The sequence below is a fragment of the Barbatula barbatula genome (genome assembly GCF_947034865.1).
Source record: "Barbatula barbatula genome assembly, chromosome: 21".
Classification (NCBI taxonomy): domain Eukaryota; kingdom Metazoa; phylum Chordata; class Actinopteri; order Cypriniformes; family Nemacheilidae; genus Barbatula; species Barbatula barbatula.
In genome coordinates, this window is record NC_136784.1 from 16,752,987 (window position 1) to 16,775,291 (window position 22,305).

At 38.2% G+C, this 22,305-nt stretch overlaps 1 protein-coding gene across 1 annotated transcript; it reads left to right on the forward strand.

The window, feature by feature from the left end:
• Positions 1-2,671: 2,671 nt before the first annotated feature.
• On the forward strand, positions 2,672-20,890 carry kcng2 (potassium voltage-gated channel, subfamily G, member 2; the record flags this gene model as incomplete). Its single annotated transcript, XM_079485414.1, has 2 exons — positions 2,672-3,463; positions 20,066-20,890. 2 exons carry the CDS (start codon positions 2,672-2,674, stop codon positions 20,888-20,890), a joined length of 1,617 nt encoding a protein of 538 aa, XP_079341540.1.
• Positions 20,891-22,305: the final 1,415 nt, after the last annotated feature.

A 22,305-nucleotide genomic window follows, 5' to 3' on the forward strand; every position in this document is an offset into this window, starting at 1 on the left:
GTACACTTTTATAATATATCATTTGTATTTATTACAGTCTGTTTTATTGCAGATGATAGTGCTACCATATAACATAAAGTTTGTTGGTTTAAAATGTCCCCAAAACGTATTTATTTAATTATTATTATTTTTGTAGATATTTTATCTCTAGATATTTTTAGGTTTTTAGAGGCCAATCCCACTGTTTATGATATCATCTAATACAATTCTGTACATCATGTTATAACCGCACCATAAACAAATCAATTTTGTTGTGTTGTGTTTATTCAGTACTTTACGTTCATCAATTTGGCTGCATTACATTGGTTGTACAATTTATTTATTTGTTTTTACATGGTGTCATATCTGTAAAATAGAAAAGTATCCCTCATCTGAATTTTATGAAACGTCTCAGCGTCTGCTTTAACTGACACATTATGTGTGAGTTTGAGCTGGGAAACGCTGGGTCATTTATTCACTCATAGACTGAGCCGTAATACATGGAATCTTTCTTCTGACAGTCCACGGTGATTCATTTGGACTCAGATGCCTTAGGCAACATTATAAGAAATGAAATTACAGTTCAGATAAGACTGAAGTTGCATCATTTTTAACATTTACACATTTTTGTCAGTTTCATGTAGAAACTTCAGAAGCTATTTCATTTCTAATAATATGAGATCAGAAAATTGAAATAAGGCTTTGCACACTTCCACAAAAGGCAGCGCATGGCACTGAAGGTGGGTTATTACCCGAAAACCTTTTACAGCACTTGACGCACTTGGGTGCATTTTTGGCCTCTGTATTATTAAAAATGTCTTTTTGAAAGTTTGCCCATCCTTTTTTCAATTTTAGGTTATACCTTTTGTGGATTTTTACACCTAAAGTTACAGGAAACGTTGATGTTAGGAATAATGTTGAGTTCCACAACTTTCTCTGTTTGTCATTGTAAAGGGGAATTTAAGATAAAAATGTGAATTTTATTTGGCTATTGAAAGTTTATCCATCGTCATGAATGGTATATTAAATAAGACAGAAAGACTGGTGCTTGTTGTCACACATTTTACTCCAGTGAACATTTCGCAGAAAGTCAGTAAAAGTCAGTTTCTTTATATGCATTGTGCATGTTATACCCTTCTATGCAGACACTCTGTTTATATGCATTTTGCTTTACTTTGTTTACACAAAAGGCTGAAAGCTCTTTCAAGACAGATGCTCATTTCTTTCAGAATTGAGATCTGCTGTCGAAACACTCGAAGAAGTCTGTTTCATAAATCTGCAATCACAGTAATTATACCCTTATGTATTTCAGAGCACTGGACCTTACGCTGCCATTGTGTAAAGAACACGGCTCATTTAGGAACTTACCCATGAACAGAAAAGAAAACATCATAATTAATTCCTCTACGTTGTGATTCAACTTATGTTTTGACATGGATTTACTGCATCCCACAAGATTCGTGAGCAATTAGGATTTCCATAGCTATGGGACAATCTATTTTCACTGCTGTTTCAAAAAATATGCAAATACAGTGTCAGGAGAATGTGATGTAGAATTAGGAGTTTGAGACGACGAATATATTAATATAAATTTAGCAGCAGTAGTGTTGATGTTTGACAGTTATTATACGTTCATTACTTATTTTCCGACAAGTATTATTTGGCTGAAGATGAGTTGATGTGTGTCAAAGTTAATCATCATTATAAAACCCGATCTCATTGAATTATGGAATGGAAAGGCTAAATTTTGCACCCGTAAAAAATGTGTGCTCATTTTCACTCAAAGCCTTCAGCCGAGCAGAGACAATTCAATAGGAGTAGGGTTTGAGAGCTGGAATTGAATGGTGGCCCAGAGGGGCAAAATGATCAAAATAAGCAAACAACAGATGAAGAAACAACATCACCACCAAATATTTTGTTTAAATTAATTAGGCCACAACACTGTTAGGATTAACACACAATGACACAAATATGACACAATGGAATTGTGAAAAACAGCTGAAATGAAAACAACATGCAGAATTGTATCTCTGTAGCTTAGTTTCATTTCATTATGTTTAATTAAGTTTTGTCTTAACTCTGCTGTGTTGTTGTTTATTTTGTCTGGAAATTAAATGTTGTGTATATTCTGTTGTGTTTGTTTCTTTTGTTTATGTTGTGCTGATTTTTTTAATTGATTATATGTTGCTATTATCTCAATTATTTGATATCAATGAGATTAAATGGAGCTTTCTCCTAGATCATTCTAAGAAAAGAACCAGAAATCTCTCAAATGTCTCCATTAGAGTTTCAAAAGATATCTTAATGTCGCAAACTGAGCTCAGCTTTGCCAAGTCTGCAATCAAAAGTCAATTTTATGGAAAATTTCTAAATATACTCAAACATTTCTCATCAGATTTACCCAAATCCAGGTAATTCAATTAATTAAACCTCTAAATAACATTCATTTAACAGCTTCATACTCTAAATTTACACCTAAGATGAAGTTGATACTTAAATGAAACACAACGAAAGACAAATCTGAGCAATGAAAGAGCAACCTCTGTGTGGAGCACAACCTGCAGAACAAATTTAACCCAAAGCTTTCTCTCTTGTTTCTCAGAACTCAACCTCATGTGTACTCGGGCGAATACCATGACCTGGTAAACTCTGAATCTGTGGAGGGTCCTGCCTGCACAGCCACTTGGCAGAGATGTACCAGGAAGTGGCTTTCCTAGCTGGCAGCACCGATCATCAGTTTACCTCCTTCCACTTTAACCCTTTGGAGAACCCTCGTGAGATCAGCAGCAAGAAGGGAGTGTTCTACAAACGTGCCCAACTGCAGCACAAGCCTGGCAGACAGGAGGATGTCTGCCACCGTCGAGCGGGTAGCGCGGACGAGGGTGCCATGGTTGCCATCATCAATGTTGGCGGCATCCGTTATCGTATACCGTGGTCCACTCTTGAGGAGTTTCCTTTGACTCGCCTGGGGAAGTTACGCAGATGCAGCAATGCTGAAGAGATCCTTGATGTGTGCGATGACTATGATGCGCGTTGCAATGAGTTCTTCTTTGACCGAAGCCCCAGCGCCTTCCGATCCATCGTCACGTTCTTGGCAGCCGGAAAGCTTCGTCTCTTGCGGGAGATGTGCGTGCTCTCGTTTCAGGAGGAGCTGCTGTACTGGGGCGTCGAGGAGGCCAGCTTGGAGTGGTGTTGCCTGAGAAAGCTTCGCCTTCGGCAGGAGGAACAGCGGGAGAGAGTCAGACAGGAGGAGGAAGACGCCGAGCTGACCTCCCCTCCGTCATGTGAGGAGTTGCTGGGGACTGGGAACCAAGAGGAGGGTCGCTTGGCCGGATGCATGCACAGTCTCAGAGATATGGTGGAGAATCCCCACTCGGGTATTCCAGGGAAGATCTTCGCTTGCCTCTCGGTGGTGTTTGTGGCCATCACAGCAGTTACACTGTGTGTCAGCACCATGCCTGACCTGAGGGAAGAAGAGGAGAGGGTGAGTGTACACTAATGCGGAACATGACTTTTTATACTAGTAAACTAGTCATCCAGAAAAGTATTATCATGTAATGTGTGTAAACAGCTTTCCTGTGGCTATGTGGTTCGAGCATGGCGCTTGCCATGCCATTGTCATGGGTTCAATCCAGGGGATTGCACAAAGTCAGCAACAAATGTAGGGTACAATGCAATGTAAGTCGCTTTGGAAAAAAAGCGTCTGCCAAATGCATAAAGGCGAATGTAATGTAAATGATACACCTTAGAGGATCAAGCCTGTCTGCTTCCAAAATAGCTTGTTCCCTGAGATCATACCAATTATTCTTGCGCTGCTAACGTGATTATCCAGTTATCAGGAAGTTTAAACTCCCTAAAATGTTAAATCATACATTTTCTGTGCCATTTTATGCTGCCTGTAGAAGTGGCGGCAACTTAGTAAATTCTCCTATGGGTCATATTTGAGGTAAGGGATAAATTACTTATACAGTCATATGGGTTGGAGGATATGTTGGCACGATCACGTGACATAGTAAGTGAGCAACGAAGATTTGCAAGTCAGTTGCACAGAGTTTTAGCAAAAATCCACACAGCACCTGGTTTCAGAGCTCTTTAGAGCAGTTTGCACAAGCTGTCAATTCCAAACTATCTGCAGAAATACTAGCACCATGTTTACACAAAGAGTATCCAGTCAATAAAGAATGAGAACATTCACCAGGCTCCTTTTATCAAATTTGATGAAGGGCGTCGTAAACTTCTATGTTTACTGAAACGGCATAAAATAGTTTGGTCTTTGTAAAGATATGCAATGTTTAGAGTGAGCCATAGAGCCTTCAGGGCCTTACACTGACCCTCAGGTTGGCATTTAACATAAAATGAGTACTCCTATCATCTCTGCATCTTCCAGTGTGTTGTGCTGTGAATAATTCCGGTGAAAACAAGTGTGAAAGTTGAGTTGTTTGTGCAAGACGTGTGTTTGTGCACATGATGCATGTGTTTATGTGAAGACTGTGTACTGTTGGTGGTTTTTTTTTTGACAGAAACAGGCATGACAGCCTGGGGGCGACATCTCAAGCCCGGGCCCAAGCTCATTAATACTAAATTTGTTATATCCCACACAGTGGCGGCTGGTGCACATTATTTTTATGTAAACGTATCATCACTACTTAGCTAAAAAAGGTTTATCAAAGCATGTAATGGTGTTTATTAACAGTAATAAGGTGCCAGTCCAAATAAAAAATATTGCTGTATACTTTTTTACTTATTATAGTAAACTGTAGTAAAATTCCTAGATGCTAAAGTGTTTTTTTTAACCCTACCACAGTACATATTAAGGTAACATGATCAATTCACTATTGTAGTTTATGGTGTGTTCAGGTAATAATGTTGAAATAAATGATTAATAATCACCACAGAGATGGAAACCCTGTTTTTTGGCTATCCATCTTTTCTGTTACAAAATAAGAGAGTAACTTTTCAGTTACATTTAGTTCAGTAAAGAATACTAACAGTCCATCGGGTGTCTCACCATTTATTAGGGTGAAGCTATACAAGCACAACAACAACTAGTTACTACTACTGAAAACGTTTGCACAATCGGTAACACTTTAGCATAGGAACCGATTCTCACTTTTAACTAGTTGCTTATTAGCATCCCTATTATTGGCATATTGGCTGTTTATTACTACTTATAAAACACATATTCTGCATGACCATCCTGCATCCTACCCAATACCTAAACCTAACAACTACCTTACTAACTATTATTAATAAGCAACAAATTGGGAGTTTATTGAGGCAAAAGTCGTACTTAATGGTTTGTTCATTAAATTAAAGTGTGACCCCCTCCCCCTCTACTACAACACGGAATCAGGTTGTTGTATCACTTAACTTGCACTTCTTTTATATTAGTGTATTTTATTCATAGCATACATTGTTAATTATCACTGTCGTTGCTAACTTATCCTGATATCTCAATAACCTCTCCTGGTTATTTACTTGAAAATCTTAAACCAAAACACTCAGCGCCGTTAGCATAGCACAAGCGTGCTAGCGGGCTTTCTGTTTACACTGCTAAATATCATCTCGCCTTCTAGCTGTCTTGTGTGCTAACGGTTTCTCTTTAAAGCGTATATGCTAAGAATCACCGAGCAGCCTTGGTAAGTTGGAATTACTCTTCAAACCCGGTGAGTTATGGCTTCTTCTCTTATTATTGTCACTTGCACCTCATGTCATATGTTTAGCTTAGCCTTCTCTGTCAGCGGCGAGGGTTTTACATGCGATAAATGCAGGGAAATAGCTAGGCTGACAGAGAAGATCTCAGAATTAGAGTCTCGCATCCAATCTTTATCTGAGGATAGTAAGAATGTAAGGAGCTTAGAAAACACTTTGGATGCGAGCAATACTAGCGCGCACAGTTCGGTTCCGGTTGAACAACCCCCGCAGCTGGGAAACTTTGTGACTGTGAGACGGTGTAGTCGCAGGTCAAAACATCACTCAAACGTTCCGACTACAGTCTCGAACAGGTTTGCCCCGCTTAGTGACGCACCGACTGAGAAACCTGCTGAAAGTGCCCTAGTTATTGGTGATTCTATTGTTCGGAACGTTAACATAGAGGCACCAGCCACCATAGTCAAATGTTTACCGGGAGCCAGAGCGCCTGACATCAAGTCAAATTTAAATGTGCTGGCTAAGGCTAATCGTAAATTCAGTAAGATTGTTATTCACGTCGGCACAAATGATGTTCGACTCCGTCAATCGGAGATCACTAGAGATAATATTAAAGAGGTGTGTGAGCTCGCAAGCACGATGTCAGAAACTGTAATATTCTCTGGCCCCCTCCCCACTTATCGTGGTGATGAGATACATAGCAGAGTATCATCACTAAATGGCTGGTTGTCTGAGTGGTGCCTGCAGAATGATATTGTTTTTATAAATAACTGGAAGAGTTTTGAGGGCAGACCTGACCTGTTGAAAAGAGATGGTCTCCACCCCTCCTGGGCTGGAGCTTCTCTACTCTCTAGAAATATGGCACATAGTCTTAATGCTAAAACTTGACTCACTGGGGCCCAGGTCAGGGAGCAGACTGAATGGCTTAACCAACGGTCTGCTTGCCGTCTCACGTTGCAGAACACACATAATACACTACATGCGATAATACTTTCTCCCAAACATCATAAAATAGAGACTGTGTCTGTCCCCCGGATTAGTAAACATAAAATAAAGCGTAAACCTCTCAAAGGTAATTTAATTAACGTTAAACTAACTAAACATGAACATAATACAGATAATCAACTGTTACGACTCGGATTGCTAAATATTAGATCTCTCTCTAATAAAGCACTTTTTGTTAACGATATGATAACAGATCATAAAATAGACATGCTCTGTCTAACAGAAACATGGCTAAAGCCAGATGACTATATTGCGTTAAATGAGTCTGTCCCCCAAGATTACTATTATACACACGAGCCTCGCCTAAAAGGCAGAGGGGGAGGTGTTGCTGCACTTTACCGTAACTCTTTTAGCATTTCTCAGAAGTCTAATCCTAAATATAATTCTTTTGAAGTCATGGTACTTGATGCATCAATACCTAATATTAAGGACAAAACATCTTTAAAATTTATTCTGGCTATTGTATATAGGCCTCCAGGGCACCACACAGATTTTATTAAAGATTTTGGTGGGTTCTTATCAGAACTAGTACTGTCTGCAGACAGAGTCCTTGTTGCTGGTGACTTTAACATTCATGTAGATAATGATAACGATGCTTTAGGAATGGCTTTTAAAGACACTCTTAACTCCATGGGCGTTAGTCAACATGTGTCAGGACCTACTCACCTTCGTAATCATACTTTAGATTTAATTTTGTCTTACGGTATAAACGTGGTCGATGTTAAAATCCTTCAGCAGAGCGAAGACATCTCAGATCATTATCTGGTATCATGCTTGCTTCAATACCCAATGGTGGCAAATCAAACTCCAAGTTACAAATATTGTAGAACAATAACTTCGACTACAAAAGGTGCGTTTCTTGATAATTTGTCTGAATTGTCTCAAATCTCTAGCATGAGTAATAACGTTGAAGATCTTGACTTTACTATTGAAAATATTAATGCCACCTTCTCGGAAACGCTAGACATAGTTGCTCCCTTGCGCTTAAAGAAGATTAAAAATGACAGACCGACACCGTGGAAAAATGAACACACTCAGGCTCTAAAGAAAGCGGCACGAAAAATGACTAAAAAGACTAAATTAGAGGTATTTCGTACTGCCTGGAAGGATAGTACAAAAAAATACAGGAAAGCCCTAAAAACGTCTCGATCCGCCTACATTTCATCACTAATAGAAGAAAACCAGCATAACCCTAGGTTTTTATTTGATACAGTGGCTAAATTAACCAAAAATAAATCGTCAGCGACTTCTGATGCTGTATACCAGCATAGCAGTGATGATTTTATGAACTATTTCACAAATAAAATCCAAGATATTCGAGAGAAAATTATAACTATGCAACCAGATGCGAAACCCGCTGAACAAACGACTTACTACAGCACCCCTAAGGAGAAATTAAGTTTATTTTCTACTATAGATCACGATGAACTATCGAAAATCATTAGATCATCTAAATCGACTACATGCATGCTAGACCCTATACCTACAAATCTTCTGAAAGAGATGCTCCCAGAAATTATAGATCCTCTACTTAGCATTATTAACTCATCTCTGACATTAGGACATGTGCCTAAAGCATATAAGGTGGCTGTTATAAGGCCCCTTGTCAAAAAACCCCATCTGGACCCTGGAGAACTAGTTAACTATAGACCTATTTCGAATCTACCTTTCTTATCTAAAGTTCTGGAAAAAGTAGTCTCAACTCAAATATGTTCCTTCCTCCAAAGGAATGAGATTAATGAAGATTTCCAGTCTGGATTTAGAGCACATTACAGTACAGAGACTGCTCTGATTAGAGTTACAAATGATCTGTTTATGGCGTCCGACCGAGGTTGTATCTCCTTATTGGTGCTGCTAGATCTTAGTGCTGCATTCGACACCATTGACCACAGCATGCTCCTACATAGACTTGAAAATGATGTCGGTATTAAGGAAATAGCTTTGAAATGGCTTAGATCTTATTTATGCGACCGTTTCCAATATGTAAAAATAAACAATGAGGTATCACGCAAATCGCAAGTCCAGTACGGTGTACCACAGGGCTCAGTACTAGGGCCTATGCTCTTCGCATTATACATGTTACCCCTAGGAGATATAATAAAGCGACACGGAATAAGCTTTCACTGCTATGCTGATGATACGCAACTTTATATTTCCTCGAAGCCTCACGAAACACAGCAATTCCATCGAATAGTGGAATGCATTGTCGATATAAAAAAGTGGATGAGTAGCAATTTTTTATTACTGAACTCGGACAAAACTGAAGTGTTACTTATCGGACCGAAAACCGCCCTACGTAACAACCAAGAATACTGCTTAACTATTGATGGATGTTCCATAAAACCCTCATCTTCAGCTAAGAATCTTGGCTTTATATTCGATAGTACTCTGTCATTTGAGAACCAGGTCGCCAAAACCTGTAAGATTGCGTTTTTTCCATCTTAAAAATATATCTAAATTACGTCATATGCTGTCATCATCAGATGCGGAGAAGCTTATACATGCCTTTATGACATCAAGACTAGATTACTGTAATGCACTATTAGGTGGTTGCCCTGCAGGCCTATTACAAAAACTCCAACTGGTCCAAAATGCGGCAGCTCGAGTTCTTACACGTACAAAAAAGTATGAGCATATTAGCCCGGTTCTGTCAACCTTGCACTGGTTACCTATAAAGCATCGCATAAATTTTAAAATCTTGCTTATTACCTATAAAGCCTTGCATGGTTTAGCTCCTCACTACTTGAGAGAACTTCTTACGTATTATAGTCCATCACGTGCACTACGCTCTCAGGCGTCAGGTCAGTTGGTAATACCTAGAATTTCAAAATCAAGTGCAGGCGGCAGATCCTTTTCCTATCTAGCGCCTAAACTTTGGAACAGTCTTCCCTGCAATGTCCGGGAGGCGGACACACTCTGTCAGTTTAAATCTAGACTAAAGACGCATCTTTTTAATCTTGCATACACTAGATTATCATAATATATGTATTTCAAAGATCTAGGCTGCACTAGTTAGATCAACCGGAACCAGGGACACTTCCAATAACAACTGAAGCATTTGTTGCATCAAAGAGTGCAGAACAGTACTCTACTCTCAGCCAGTCTTGTCTCATTGTTCCAAGGTTACAAGAGCGGAGCGGGCAGGGCGCAATCCATTCCTAGACCTGACAAATGCTGGACGAAGGAAGTGACGTCCCTACAAAACTTCAGCCACTATTAGATTATTAATGATAATTTTAAATCTAATTTTTTTTTATTTTCGCCTTGTTGTGCAAGCACTGTTGAGCTTGTGCAGAGGCTGCAGTTTTTGCCAGAGGGGAACTGGAATCCCCTGGTTAGGCCTGGTTTCCCTCCGAGGTTTTTTTTCTCCTCCAATGGAGTTTTGGGTTCCTCGCCACCGTTTGCATACTGTTTTGCACAGAGCAGCTTAAAACACACTCTTAATATAAAGATTTTTATTCAATCTAAAATATGCAATAATGCAAGTTAGAAGCGAATTACTATAAGTTAATATAGATAATACAGCACCATAACAATAACAACTGTGTGCAGAGCTTATCTCAAACCCTTTTAGAGTGGACTAAGGGGTGTTTGTATACAAGAGCACAGCTCTCCGCATGACATCAGTAAAGTTGGTAGAGATAAAAGCAAAAAGAGAGCAAGGTGTCTTCTACAATCAAAGGAGCACAGTGGAGAACTGTAGGAGGAAAACACAGGGAGCTCTTTCTCTTCAAAGAGATAATCCATTTCTGCCAGCAATGAATTCTGCTTCTGAAGCCCGTTCTCAATCTCTCTCTCTCTCTCTCTCTCCAAAACACACACACATAAAAATGTCCATGTGCACGGATGCATTTATAGCCACGATCATTAAACACTTGAGCGTGGACACACATGTAATAACACACACGTGTTTGTCTCATTATATTAGTGAGGTCATTGATTTTTTTTAGAGGTCAGGCCTTTTTATCTTGTCGTACTGTATGTGTATCTGGCCTTTTTTGAAAGGCTGAGAGATAAATAGATGGTCTTTAAAAAAGCACTGAATCCTTGTGTTCGCAGACTGCAGGTTTGTCTCTTGTTAAAACGAGTAATATATAACCACTTCAGCACAACTGTTCCCATGGCACTGCTGGAGAAACACCATTAATCATGAACTGAACACTAAAGTGAGTTTTAAAAGCATCTGCAGAAAAACATACCCTGATGGTCTATCTACTATAAAACTCTGTACTGTATCTTTTGACTTTAAAGAGTCTGTGTAAAATCTGGCACATGGAACCCGAACCAACGTTTGAATGCCCTTTGAAGATTTAATGCAACTTTGTAAGTTTTGCATTTTAGAAGCATTGAGTTCTAAAGCTCTACAAACCTACTCCCAGGAATTACAGTAAAGCTAGCAAAGACTGGAGCATAAATATTTGAAAGGTTTTGGTTATTTGTCTCAGATGGTGCTACATAAAAAGTACGTGATCAGTATCATGTGGTTCAGTAGCCAATACAAATACGACAATAACTCTGCTAATCCAACCCTGTCCTGACTCTCAGTACATGTATTATACAACAACAAACAGTTACATTATCACACTAGAAACATTCTCTGTATCCTCTGAGGATACCCGCTGTTATCAGTAATGAGTTTGTGATGCACTGAATTGGCTCAATTAGAAAATGAGTTTGTGAGAGGCCCGGAGACAAGCGGACGGAAATGAAACACACTTGAGGAGTCTCATGAATGACTTCTCAAACAGACATGATGTGATGATAAAAGTTTTTTTTCCATCATTTATTTGAGTACACTGGATTGCTAATCTGGAGTGTTTTGTTGCAAAAAAAACATTTCTGGCACTCCACTAACAGCCTAAGTGAGCAGACAGCATTGTTGTCTGTTCTGAAGGACCACAGCTTAACCTCACAGATAGTGATAGGACAGGATATTTGACCCTCATAGAAGAAATGAGAGGAAACAGCACAGATATGAATGAACTGTGTTAAAGATGTTCGTCAAATTGATGCTCAGTTTAGAAGGATGTGTGATGATGGGCAGATTTACAGAACAGAGGGAAAAACTTCTCTATTTAATTTTATGTAAACAAAAAAGTAAAATAATGGAAATACATGTTTATCATAAAGACATGTCCTGGTCAGATTACATGCAAAAAGAAAAACATTATATTTGCTTTAAGAAAATGTAATCCTTTTAAGATTTTGGTTACACTTTATTCTACTGTGGCTGTGTTAATAATAGTGTAATTACACATTTAAGTACTGAGTAATAACAATTGACTTCATGTTCTTACAGGGTCAGTAGTAAGGTTTGGTTTAGGGTTAGTAACGTTATGTAATTATGCATACAGTAATTTATAGTAAATGCTATAGTAAATACACGTAACGTGTAACAAGGGCACTGCAAAAAAATGTGGTGCATTACAACACTATTTTCTTGATAATTAAGCATGTTACCTACAATATTCGTATTAATGTAATGCAAATGATGACATTTAATTTAATACATTACCTTGCAATCATTTTCATGTTAAAATAAGGATATAAGCGCAAATGTTTGTTGTTATAATGCGATAAAAATACCACCAGAGTCTCTACCTAATGTTTTTTATGTTTCTTGACTATAAACAGTTGCAAAGCAACAACAGAAACAAACATTACTGCGCACGTGCGTTTTTGCGGCCCAAAACTTAACTTAAAGTACACATCCGCAAAGAAAAGAGTCCCTGCATAGTATTTCTGATAACAAGCAAAAAAAATAACAAGTCAATTACATTAGCTTGCAAGTTAAAAGTATGTCTAGCCAGTATTATTTTGGGTAACCAGTTAGAAACGTTTCTTGGCTAAACATAAATGCGGCCAAGCTACATGACCCATTTTACAGATTGTTTATTTAATACAACTATTATACCATAAAATGCAATATGAACATAAACTAAGATAAACTAAGATAAAATAAATAATATTGTCCGATGATACCGTCTATATGTCATGCTTCACATTATACGACAATGTGCTTTTAGCATGCATTATAGTAGACTATACTGAAGTTAAAGTCCCACTGCATTCAATAATTGAATCACTTAAAACTCATCTTTGAGCATCAAACTACAAGTAAAAGTGACTTAACCTCTGGTAAATGTTTTTCATACGACTTGAATGTAACTCCTTATTTAGTATATGTGGATTCATGAATTTGCTCGGATTATAGATATATGCAGTGCCTTGCAAAAGAATACATCCCCCCTTTTTTTTCCTCACATTTTGTTATGATGCTGCCTTAAACTACTTTAAATAAAAAAATTGCATTGATCTACACTTCATCCTCAATAATGACATAACAAACAAAGTTGTGACAACTTTGTAAATGTATTAAAAATCTGTATTGTATTAAAATCTAAAATAAGTACATTGCATAAGTATTCATACCCTTTTCTGGGACACTTGACATTGAGCTCAGAAGCATTAGTTTCAACACTTCACATGGAGTTAACCTGTGGCACATTCAATTGAATAAGTAAGATTGGACATACCTCTCAATAAAAGGTGCAAGAGCTGAAAATACATATAAAAGTAAAAACCAAGATATGAGGTCAAAAGAACTGCCAGTAGACCTCTGAGACAGGACTGTATCAAGACACAGATCTGGGGAAGACTTCTGAAAAAATAACTGCTGGATTGAAGGTTCACAGACGCGTGTAGCCTCCATTAGTCCTTAATGAAAGAGATTCTCTGGTCTGATGAATCTCAGTTTGATACATCATGTCTGGTGACAACCAGGCACTGCTCAACACCTATACAATGCCATCTGAAAAGTAAAGTGTGGTGGAAACAGCATCATGATGTGTGATGTGTTTTTCAGCTACTGAAAACTTGGGCATTTGTCAGAGTAGAAGAAAACCTCAACGGCACAAAATACAGAAATAATGATCATGAACCTAGCCAAGAACATTCAGAACCTCAGACAGGGCAGAAGGTTCATTCTCCAACATGACAATGATCATAAGCACACAGCTAAAACAATGCAAGAATGGCTTATGGACCACTCTGTCCTTCAGTGGCCCAGCTAGTGCTCGGGCTTGAACCCACCTGAACATCTCTGTATAAACCTGAAAATGTCTGTCTACTGATGATCTCCATCCCACCTGACAGAGCTTGAGCGGATCTGAGGAGAAGACAAGCAGAAAATTGCCAAATGCAGATGTGCAAAGCTTGTCACATCATACCCAAGAAGATAGGATTCTGTAAAGGTCCTCCAACCAACCACTGAGTCAAGGGTATGAATACGTATGCAATGTATATAGCCCCCTAAGAGCTTTAACACAATTCGAACACTAGCTAAAGCCGGTTCCTTTATGCATGTGAGCTGCGCATTAGCAGTGCATATTTTTTGGCGCTGATGTTAACAGGATGTAAACAGGTGTGTTTACAATGCATGTAAGAGCGGTGCATGCTTGACTTTGCAGAAGCAGATCTGAAATAGCAGTGCAGCAATGGTTGAAAATATACATTTTAACATGGTTTGCCTTAAAGCATATTAAAAAGCACAGACACATTAATGTTTTTTTAAAACTTAGCAATGCATTTAATAACCGTCAAACCCAGTAATATACAGCTTTCCTGTAGCTCAGTGGTTAGAGCATGGCACTGGCAAAGCCAAGGTCGTGGGTCCGATCACAGGGGATTGCACATACTTACAAACAAATGTATAGTGTAATGCAATGTAAGCCAAATGCATACAAAAATGTAAGTATATAACAGACAGCCACCACAGGGAAACATTTCTACATTAAGGTTTGTTTTGTGGGTTTCGTGTATCGGGGTTAGAGACAATCTAGAGACAACTTATGCTAATGCAGTCGTCTTTATTCATAACACATTAAAAGCATAGGCTGTGTACAATTTGGAAATGAAACTCAAAGAAGCATGATGGCAGTTGGCTCCTTGAATTATAAAGTTGACAGGCTTCAGAATGTGCAGAACTTAAGTCGGGTGTTTGATTTTTTTCCCTGTGTCTCATAGTGAATAACAGTTATTACACTGCAGGCAAAAACTCTTGAACACACTCAAACATCATAGGCTCTCTGAAACTATGAATTTTTCACATTGTCAGTCACTTACACTAACAGAATCAACTCATACTGAGACAAGCATTTTATTGTATTGTAGTGTACAGGCAATACTGCGGCTATAGTTGCAACTTAACTGTAGTGATATCTCTTGGGTTCAATTCTTATAGTTCACCCACACATCAATAGAAGGTTTCCAGGGTATGTCTTTGTTCAGATGGGTAATTGTCTGGTTGATCTGTGTGTTAGTGATACCAAAAAATAAGCACTCGTTCAAAAAGCTTCCCATCATAGCAAAACAATAAAACCACAACACAAAAGAGCGCTTTCAGTGAATGAAACTAATGGACTATAAGTGCATTTGCTATCTTATAAAGACACACACATATACACGTACGCATTGTATGTGTATGGTTGCAAAACAATAGAAGTTTATTGGACAGCTAGTGCAGCTGTACAAATGACATGTCCTGTAGCTAACCTAGTTACACAAGAGTTACAAAATAACTTTTTTACATTCAATTTGAGTATCATCATACATGAACATCATACATGAATTTTGAAATGCATCATATGGACGTTTTTGACTAATGAATGTGGAACATACCGTATTTTGTCTGTCTTTATCATGATCGCAGTAAGTGCTTTGAAAAACATTATAAAACACATAATGTATGCATTAAGTTATATTTAAAGATCAAATGCAGAAGACATTTTATAAAGCATACAGGCTGAGCTCAGAATGTAAACACAACAGGTAAAGCTTGATTGTAAAGTCCCCAGTGGTGAAAAGTTTGTTATGTTTACATGCATGTGTGGTGTTTTTATACGCTTTTAGACAAACCATGAACAAATTCATCATTCAAAACCATCGCTGAGTATTTGACAGTCTCAAACTCTATTTTACAGCCTCATGCAAAGCATTCTGGGAACCAGTAATCCACATAAACCTTTTTCTGTTTTTTTTTCTAATTTTGGTTGCCAGAATGTTTTGCATGAGGCTGTTATTTTATAAGTTTTCTTCTGTAAGGATAAAGACTTAATGTTTAATTATCATTTATCATTTACTTTCTACGGAAAGTAGTAGTTTCTAACAGTAGTAGTTTCTACTGAAATGTTTTACAGTGCATCACATGGTTTCTTAAAACCTAGATTTGTAGGAACTTTGGTAAAGAGAACCCTAGAGAATACACAAGATGTATATCAAATAGTTTGAGGGTGCAGACATTTTGGCACAAAAAATATCTACCAACTTTTGTTTGCCTTCAAAGACTTCAAATCCATTCTCTTTACCAAAGTTTCTCATTATCAAGCAATAATCACGTGTTATTGTATATCTTTTAACATTAATGGAATTAAGTATGTTTACTGGGATTACATTTATACAGGATGGTACAAATCTATTCCCTTGTATCGCTATGGTGTGTCCATCCACTGAGGGATTCTCGACAATCCCATTAAGATGAAATGCCAGTTTGACTCACTTTCAGTTTTCTGCTTTTCTGCTGTGTTTTTCTTCTGTCATTATTAATGAATGAACAACAACTATGGGGTTAAAATAGGTGGTGCTATATACTCTAGCCTACATCTACGGTGGGCGGAAAGTGCAAGACAAAACAACAAATCGCAAAATTTAAAACAAATCTAAAAGCAAAATAAGAACACCAAAATCAAAATGACAAATCTGAAAACAAAACAACAATTCGGGAAACAAAATAACAAGTCGGAAACCACATCGAACAGAAAACAAAACAAATTGCTGTTGTATTTTAAGATTTGCTACTCTGTTTTTAGATTTGATATCGCGTTTTCAGATTTTTCATTTAGATTTCATTTTTAGTTTTGCACTTCTCGGCCACGGTATACATCTCTGTATAACCACTAAAATGACGGCGCCAGCCTGATCATTTAACAAGAAAATGTTACAGTAAATAGGGTTGAAAAAAGGATTGAATGTTAAAGGAATAGTTCACCCCAAAATGGAAATCACCCATATATTTATTATTTACTCAACCTTGTGCCATAAGTGTATATAACAAATAGAAGTTAAATAATATTCTGCTCATATGATGAAAATAATTAATATTGGCATCAAAGTGAGTAAATGATGGTACTTTAGGAATGTTTAGCAACAGTCAGACTGCACTTTTATAACATCACAATTGGGACATTTAAATTTAGTCTCAGAGAATGCATTCATTACCAATATAATATAATAAATAATAAACCTCTGCTGATTTTCATGTGCCCATTTATGAGAAATATGGACCATTATGGAAGTCAAGTCAAGTCAAGTCAGCTTTATTTATATAGCGCTTTTTACAATTTTCATTGTTACAAAGCAGCTGTACAAGAAAAAAATGACTATAAGTAAAACATAAAAGGTTATGGAATTCAAAACACAGGTCAAATATCAGACACACAATAAATTCCTATATGCAGTGTTAATTAAATAAGACAACCAAATTCTAGCAGCCCCCCCGGCCAGGCAAAACAGTGCAAAACAGTATGCAAACGGTGGCGAGGAACCCAAAACTCCATTGGAGGAGAAAAAAAACCTCGGAGGGAAACCAGGCCTAACCAGGGATTCCAGTTCCTCTCTGGCAAAAACTGCAGCCTCTGCACAAGCTCAACAGTGCTTGCACAACAAGGCGAAAATAAAAAAAATTAGATTTAAAATTATCATTAATAATCTAATAGTGGCTGAAGTTTTGTAGGGACGTCACTTCCTTCGTCCAGCATTTGTCAGGTCTAGGAATGGATTGCGCCCTGCCCGCTCCGCTCTTGTAACCTTGGAACAATGAGACAAGACTGGCTGAGAGTAGAGTACTGTTCTGCACTCTTTGATGCAACAAATGCATCAGTTGTTATTGGAAGTGTCCCTGGTTCCGGTTGATCTAACTAGTGCAGCCTAGATCTTTGAAATACATGTATTATGATAATCTAGTGTATGCAAGATTAAAAAGATGCGTCTTTAGTCTAGATTTAAACTGACAGAGTGTGTCCGCCTCCCGGATATTGCAGGGAAGACTGTTCCAAAGTTTAGGCGCTAGATAAGAAAAGGATCTGCCACCTGCACTTGATTTTGAAATTCTAGGTATTACCAACTGACCTGACGCCTGAGAGCGTAGTGCACGTGATGGACTATAATACGTTAGAAGTTCTCTCAAGTAGTGAGGAGCTAAACCATGCAAGGCTTTATAGGTAATAAGCAAGATTTAAAAATTTATGCGATGCTTTATAGGTAACCAGTGCAAGGTTGACAGAACCGGGCTAATATGCTCATACTTTTTTGTACGTGTAAGAACTCGAGCTGCCGCATTTTGGACCAGTTGGAGTTTTTGTAATAGGCCTGCAGGGCAACCACCTAATAGTGCATTACAGTAATCTAGTCTTGATGTCATAAAGGCATGTATAAGCTTCTCCGCATCTGATGATGACAGCATATGACGTAATTTAGATATATTTTTAAGATGGAAAAACGCAATCTTACAGGTGTTGGCGACCTGGTTCTCAAATGACAGAGTACTATCGAATATAAAGCCAAGATTCTTAGCTGAAGATGAGGGTTTTATGGAACATCCATCAATAGTTAAGCAGTATTCTTGGTTGTTACGTAGGGCGGTTTTCGGTCCGATAAGTAACACTTCAGTTTTGTCCGAGTTCAGTAATAAAAAATTGCTACTCATCCACTTTTTTATATCGACAATGCATTCCACTATTCGATGGAATTGCTGTGTTTCGTGAGGCTTCAAGGAAATATAAAGTTGCGTATCATCAGCATAGCAGTGAAAGCTTATTCCGTGTCGCTTTATTATATCTCCTAGGGGTAACATGTATAATGCGAAGAGCATAGGCCCTAGTACTGAGCCCTGTGGTACACCGTACTGGACTTGCGATTTGCGTGATACCTCATTGTTTATTTTTACATATTGGAAACGGTCGCATAAATAAGATCTAAGCCATTTCAAAGCTATTTCCTTAATACCGACATCATTTTCAAGTCTATGTAGGAGCATGCTGTGGTCAATGGTGTCGAATGCAGCACTAAGATCTAGCAGCACCAATAAGGAGATACAACCTCGGTCGGACGCCATAAACAGATCATTTGTAACTCTAATCAGAGCAGTCTCTGTACTGTGATGTGCTCTAAATCCAGACTGGAAATCTTCATTAATCTCATTCCTTTGGAGGAAGGAACATATTTGAGTTGAGACTACTTTTTCCAGAACCTTAGATAAGAAAGGTAGATTCGAAATAGGTCTATAGTTAACTAGTTCTCCAGGGTCCAGATGGGGTTTTTTGACAAGGGGCCTTATAACAGCCACTTTATATGCTTTAGGCACAGCTTAAGTTTAGAGAGAAGTGACAGCTTAAGTTTAGAGAGACCTCAAATGGGAATTTAAACCATTAAATATTGACATCTGAGCTTTAGTATGGTGAAAACCTTTGGTAAAAACTATTTATTCATGGTGAGATTGACATTTGTCTTCCAATCTTTATGTTGGCTAGCCCAACAAAAATCTTAGTTTCAATAAATGGTCTTTTAGGACGTTTTCAGTTCTTAAAGTTACTGTGTGTTTTATTGTACATGGAAGTCTTTTATCACAAAAGATAAAAAGCAGTGTTGATATGAGTCCTTTAAATCATTCCACAGACTCTCAATTGGTTTATTGTCTACTCTGTGTCTGGCTCATTCCGCTCAGGCCCCTTTGTGGTTATAAACTAGTTTCTAAAACTATAGTCTTCCAACAAACGTTGTAACAAAGCATATGACTGAAGCTCAGACTATAGAATCTGTTGAAGTCTTTGGGCAAACAATGGTTGAAGGGCTTCCAGTATTTTTAAAGGCTAGATTTCTGAAGTGAGTTTATATAGGTTTTTTTCCACACTTAAAGAACTGCCACACATTTCTTTTTGCCTTGATATTGGTGGGTGATTCACTACTGTTCTAATGTTTCACATTATTGAGTGATGATCTTCATGCTCTTTTAATGTATTTTCTAAGTTTTTAAACTAAATGTTTTTAAATCTGAATGCGGTTTTTTTGGGGTGTTTCTTTGCAATTGTAACATTTTTCCTTTTAGAAGCTGCACGGCCCCCTAGGACATTGAAACGGGCAATTTCTCTTTTTTATGACTCTTCTTTTATTAATCGTGATAAAATAATCTAATTTAAAACGAAATGAGAATTCTCATTCTTTAAACTGTATTATATCGGTTTTATATTGAATATAATATTATACAGTGTATGATATTTCAAATCTATTGCTTAGTAAAAATGACCAACATGACTTGAGCTTTATAAGCAGCAATGTATACCTTGATCCTAATCTCCATGACGTATGTTTTCTCTTTCAGGGTGAATGCTCCCAAAGGTGCTACAACATCTTTGTGCTAGAAACGGTATGCGTGGGCTGGTTTTCTCTGGAGTTTCTGCTCCGTTTCATCCAGACGCAGAGCAAGTGCTCATTTTTGCGCACACCTCTCAACATCATTGACGTAGTGGCCATCCTGCCCTATTACATCACTTTAATTGTGGACTCACTGTCTGTGAGCGACCGGCCCACTGGCTCAGGGAACAACTATTTGGAAAAGGTTGGATTGGTTCTGCGAGTGCTTCGAGCATTACGAATCTTCTACGTGATGCGTTTAGCACGTCACTCCCTGGGCCTGCAGACGCTGGGGTTGACAGTACGCCGTTGCACTCGAGAGTTTGGACTACTTCTGCTTTTCCTATGCGTTGCCATGGCTTTGTTCTCTCCTCTGGTCTTCCTGGCCGAGAGCGAGATGGGTGCCAAGCAGGAGTTCACCAGCATCCCTGGGAGTTACTGGTGGGCTGTCATCTCTATGACGACGGTGGGATATGGGGACATGGTTCCACGCAGCATTCCTGGTCAGGTGGTGGCGCTCAGCAGCATTCTGAGCGGAATTCTGCTCATGGCATTCCCTGTCACATCCATATTTCACACATTCTCGCGTTCCTACCTAGAACTTAAAGAGGAACAGATTCGGGCTGCACGGCTCAAACCTGATTCACAAGACAGTACCAAGTCCCAGAATAGTGAGGATTCGCAGGATACTGACAGTTCCATACACGGAATCACAGAAGCTGGACATCACCGCAGATCTGTTGCTATTGCAAGTCAAGGAGCTCCACAGGTCAGGAGGTCATTAAAGTCTTAGGCCCATAAACACCATAGCACTAAGAATTGCCACTTACAAGTGTGCAATAGGTGAGCTGCCGTATATAGTACCCGTTCTGGGGTTACAAACAACAGGATTGTATGTCCAAAGCACAATTACTGAGGAAACAGTTCACCCAAAAGTCGTTTTGTTTGATTACTGATCATTATGCAAGTTTGTGAAATGAAAGTGAATGGGGACTATGGCAAGTGAGCTTGAAGGAAGAAATAAAAGTAGTTCAAATGACCCATGCACTTTACAGTATGTAATGAACAGTCATTTCTCGTTGCCTATCTTCCTCGTCACAGTAGCCTTTACATTTCTTTTTCATATATATAATTGTATGTTGTGAAGACGTCTCATCAGGTGGATATAATCTATGTTGTTTACTAGTTGTGTGTGTCATAAACAATGTTATAATATGTCGAACAAAAAGCCAAATTATGTTACATATACGTAGTCGGAGATGCATTGACGCAGAGATTTTTGGGTGAACTGTTCTTTAAAGCAGGTGTTCCTGGTAGCGGAATGTTCCAATATAAACTGTTTGACTGTGAAGAATGTCATTTTAATTTGCATCTACCTTTAAGGTACAATAAGCTTTTATCTGGTGACAGAGGAGACAGCGAGTAACACTGTTCAAAAAGAACCGTTTTATGTACACTCCTATATGGCTGATTTGCAATAACAAAAGTTTATGGAACCACAATGACACACACAGTATTTCTGCATAGTTCTGCCATAGCCTCAGGATCTTCTGGTTATAATAAACACAATGAATTACCCTTTAAAATAATAAAAGGTTCTTATTTTTCAGTTGTCTTGACAGGTAGCTGGTTTGTAGGATTTGCAAGCCAAATGGGCAAATTGGGTAGGCTGATAAATATTGTACGTCAAAGGAAATATGTCAGCTTGTTCTAGCTGGTGATACATATCAGTGATGCACTGTTCATATTGACCAGTGGTTGATTATGTCCACATTGATTCCACTGAGAATAATGTGCTCATAAAAGCAAAAACTCATGTGTGCAGTCAAAACAAAGAGAGCTTTAATGACCACTACCCTTATGAATGCACTCTCAGGTTCCCTTTTTAATAGTTATTAGGCCATTCAGTGTGTGCACATTATGGGATATATAATGTGTCATATAAACCAAAGTGAATGTTTCATAACCAAATGTAGATGCTCGGTAAGCTAAAGCAATCGGTACATCAATGTCAAAACAGAAAATCCAGTTAATCCGTACAAGTCCGTCTACACAAGTTGGGGGAGGGACAATTTAGAATTCTCAACCTGACCTGCATGTCTATGGGAGGAAACCGTAGTACCAGGGGCCTCATTTATAGAATGTTGCATAGAAACCGTAAATTAGATTTTACCATAGTTTTCAAAGTGCGTACGTGTGATCCATAGA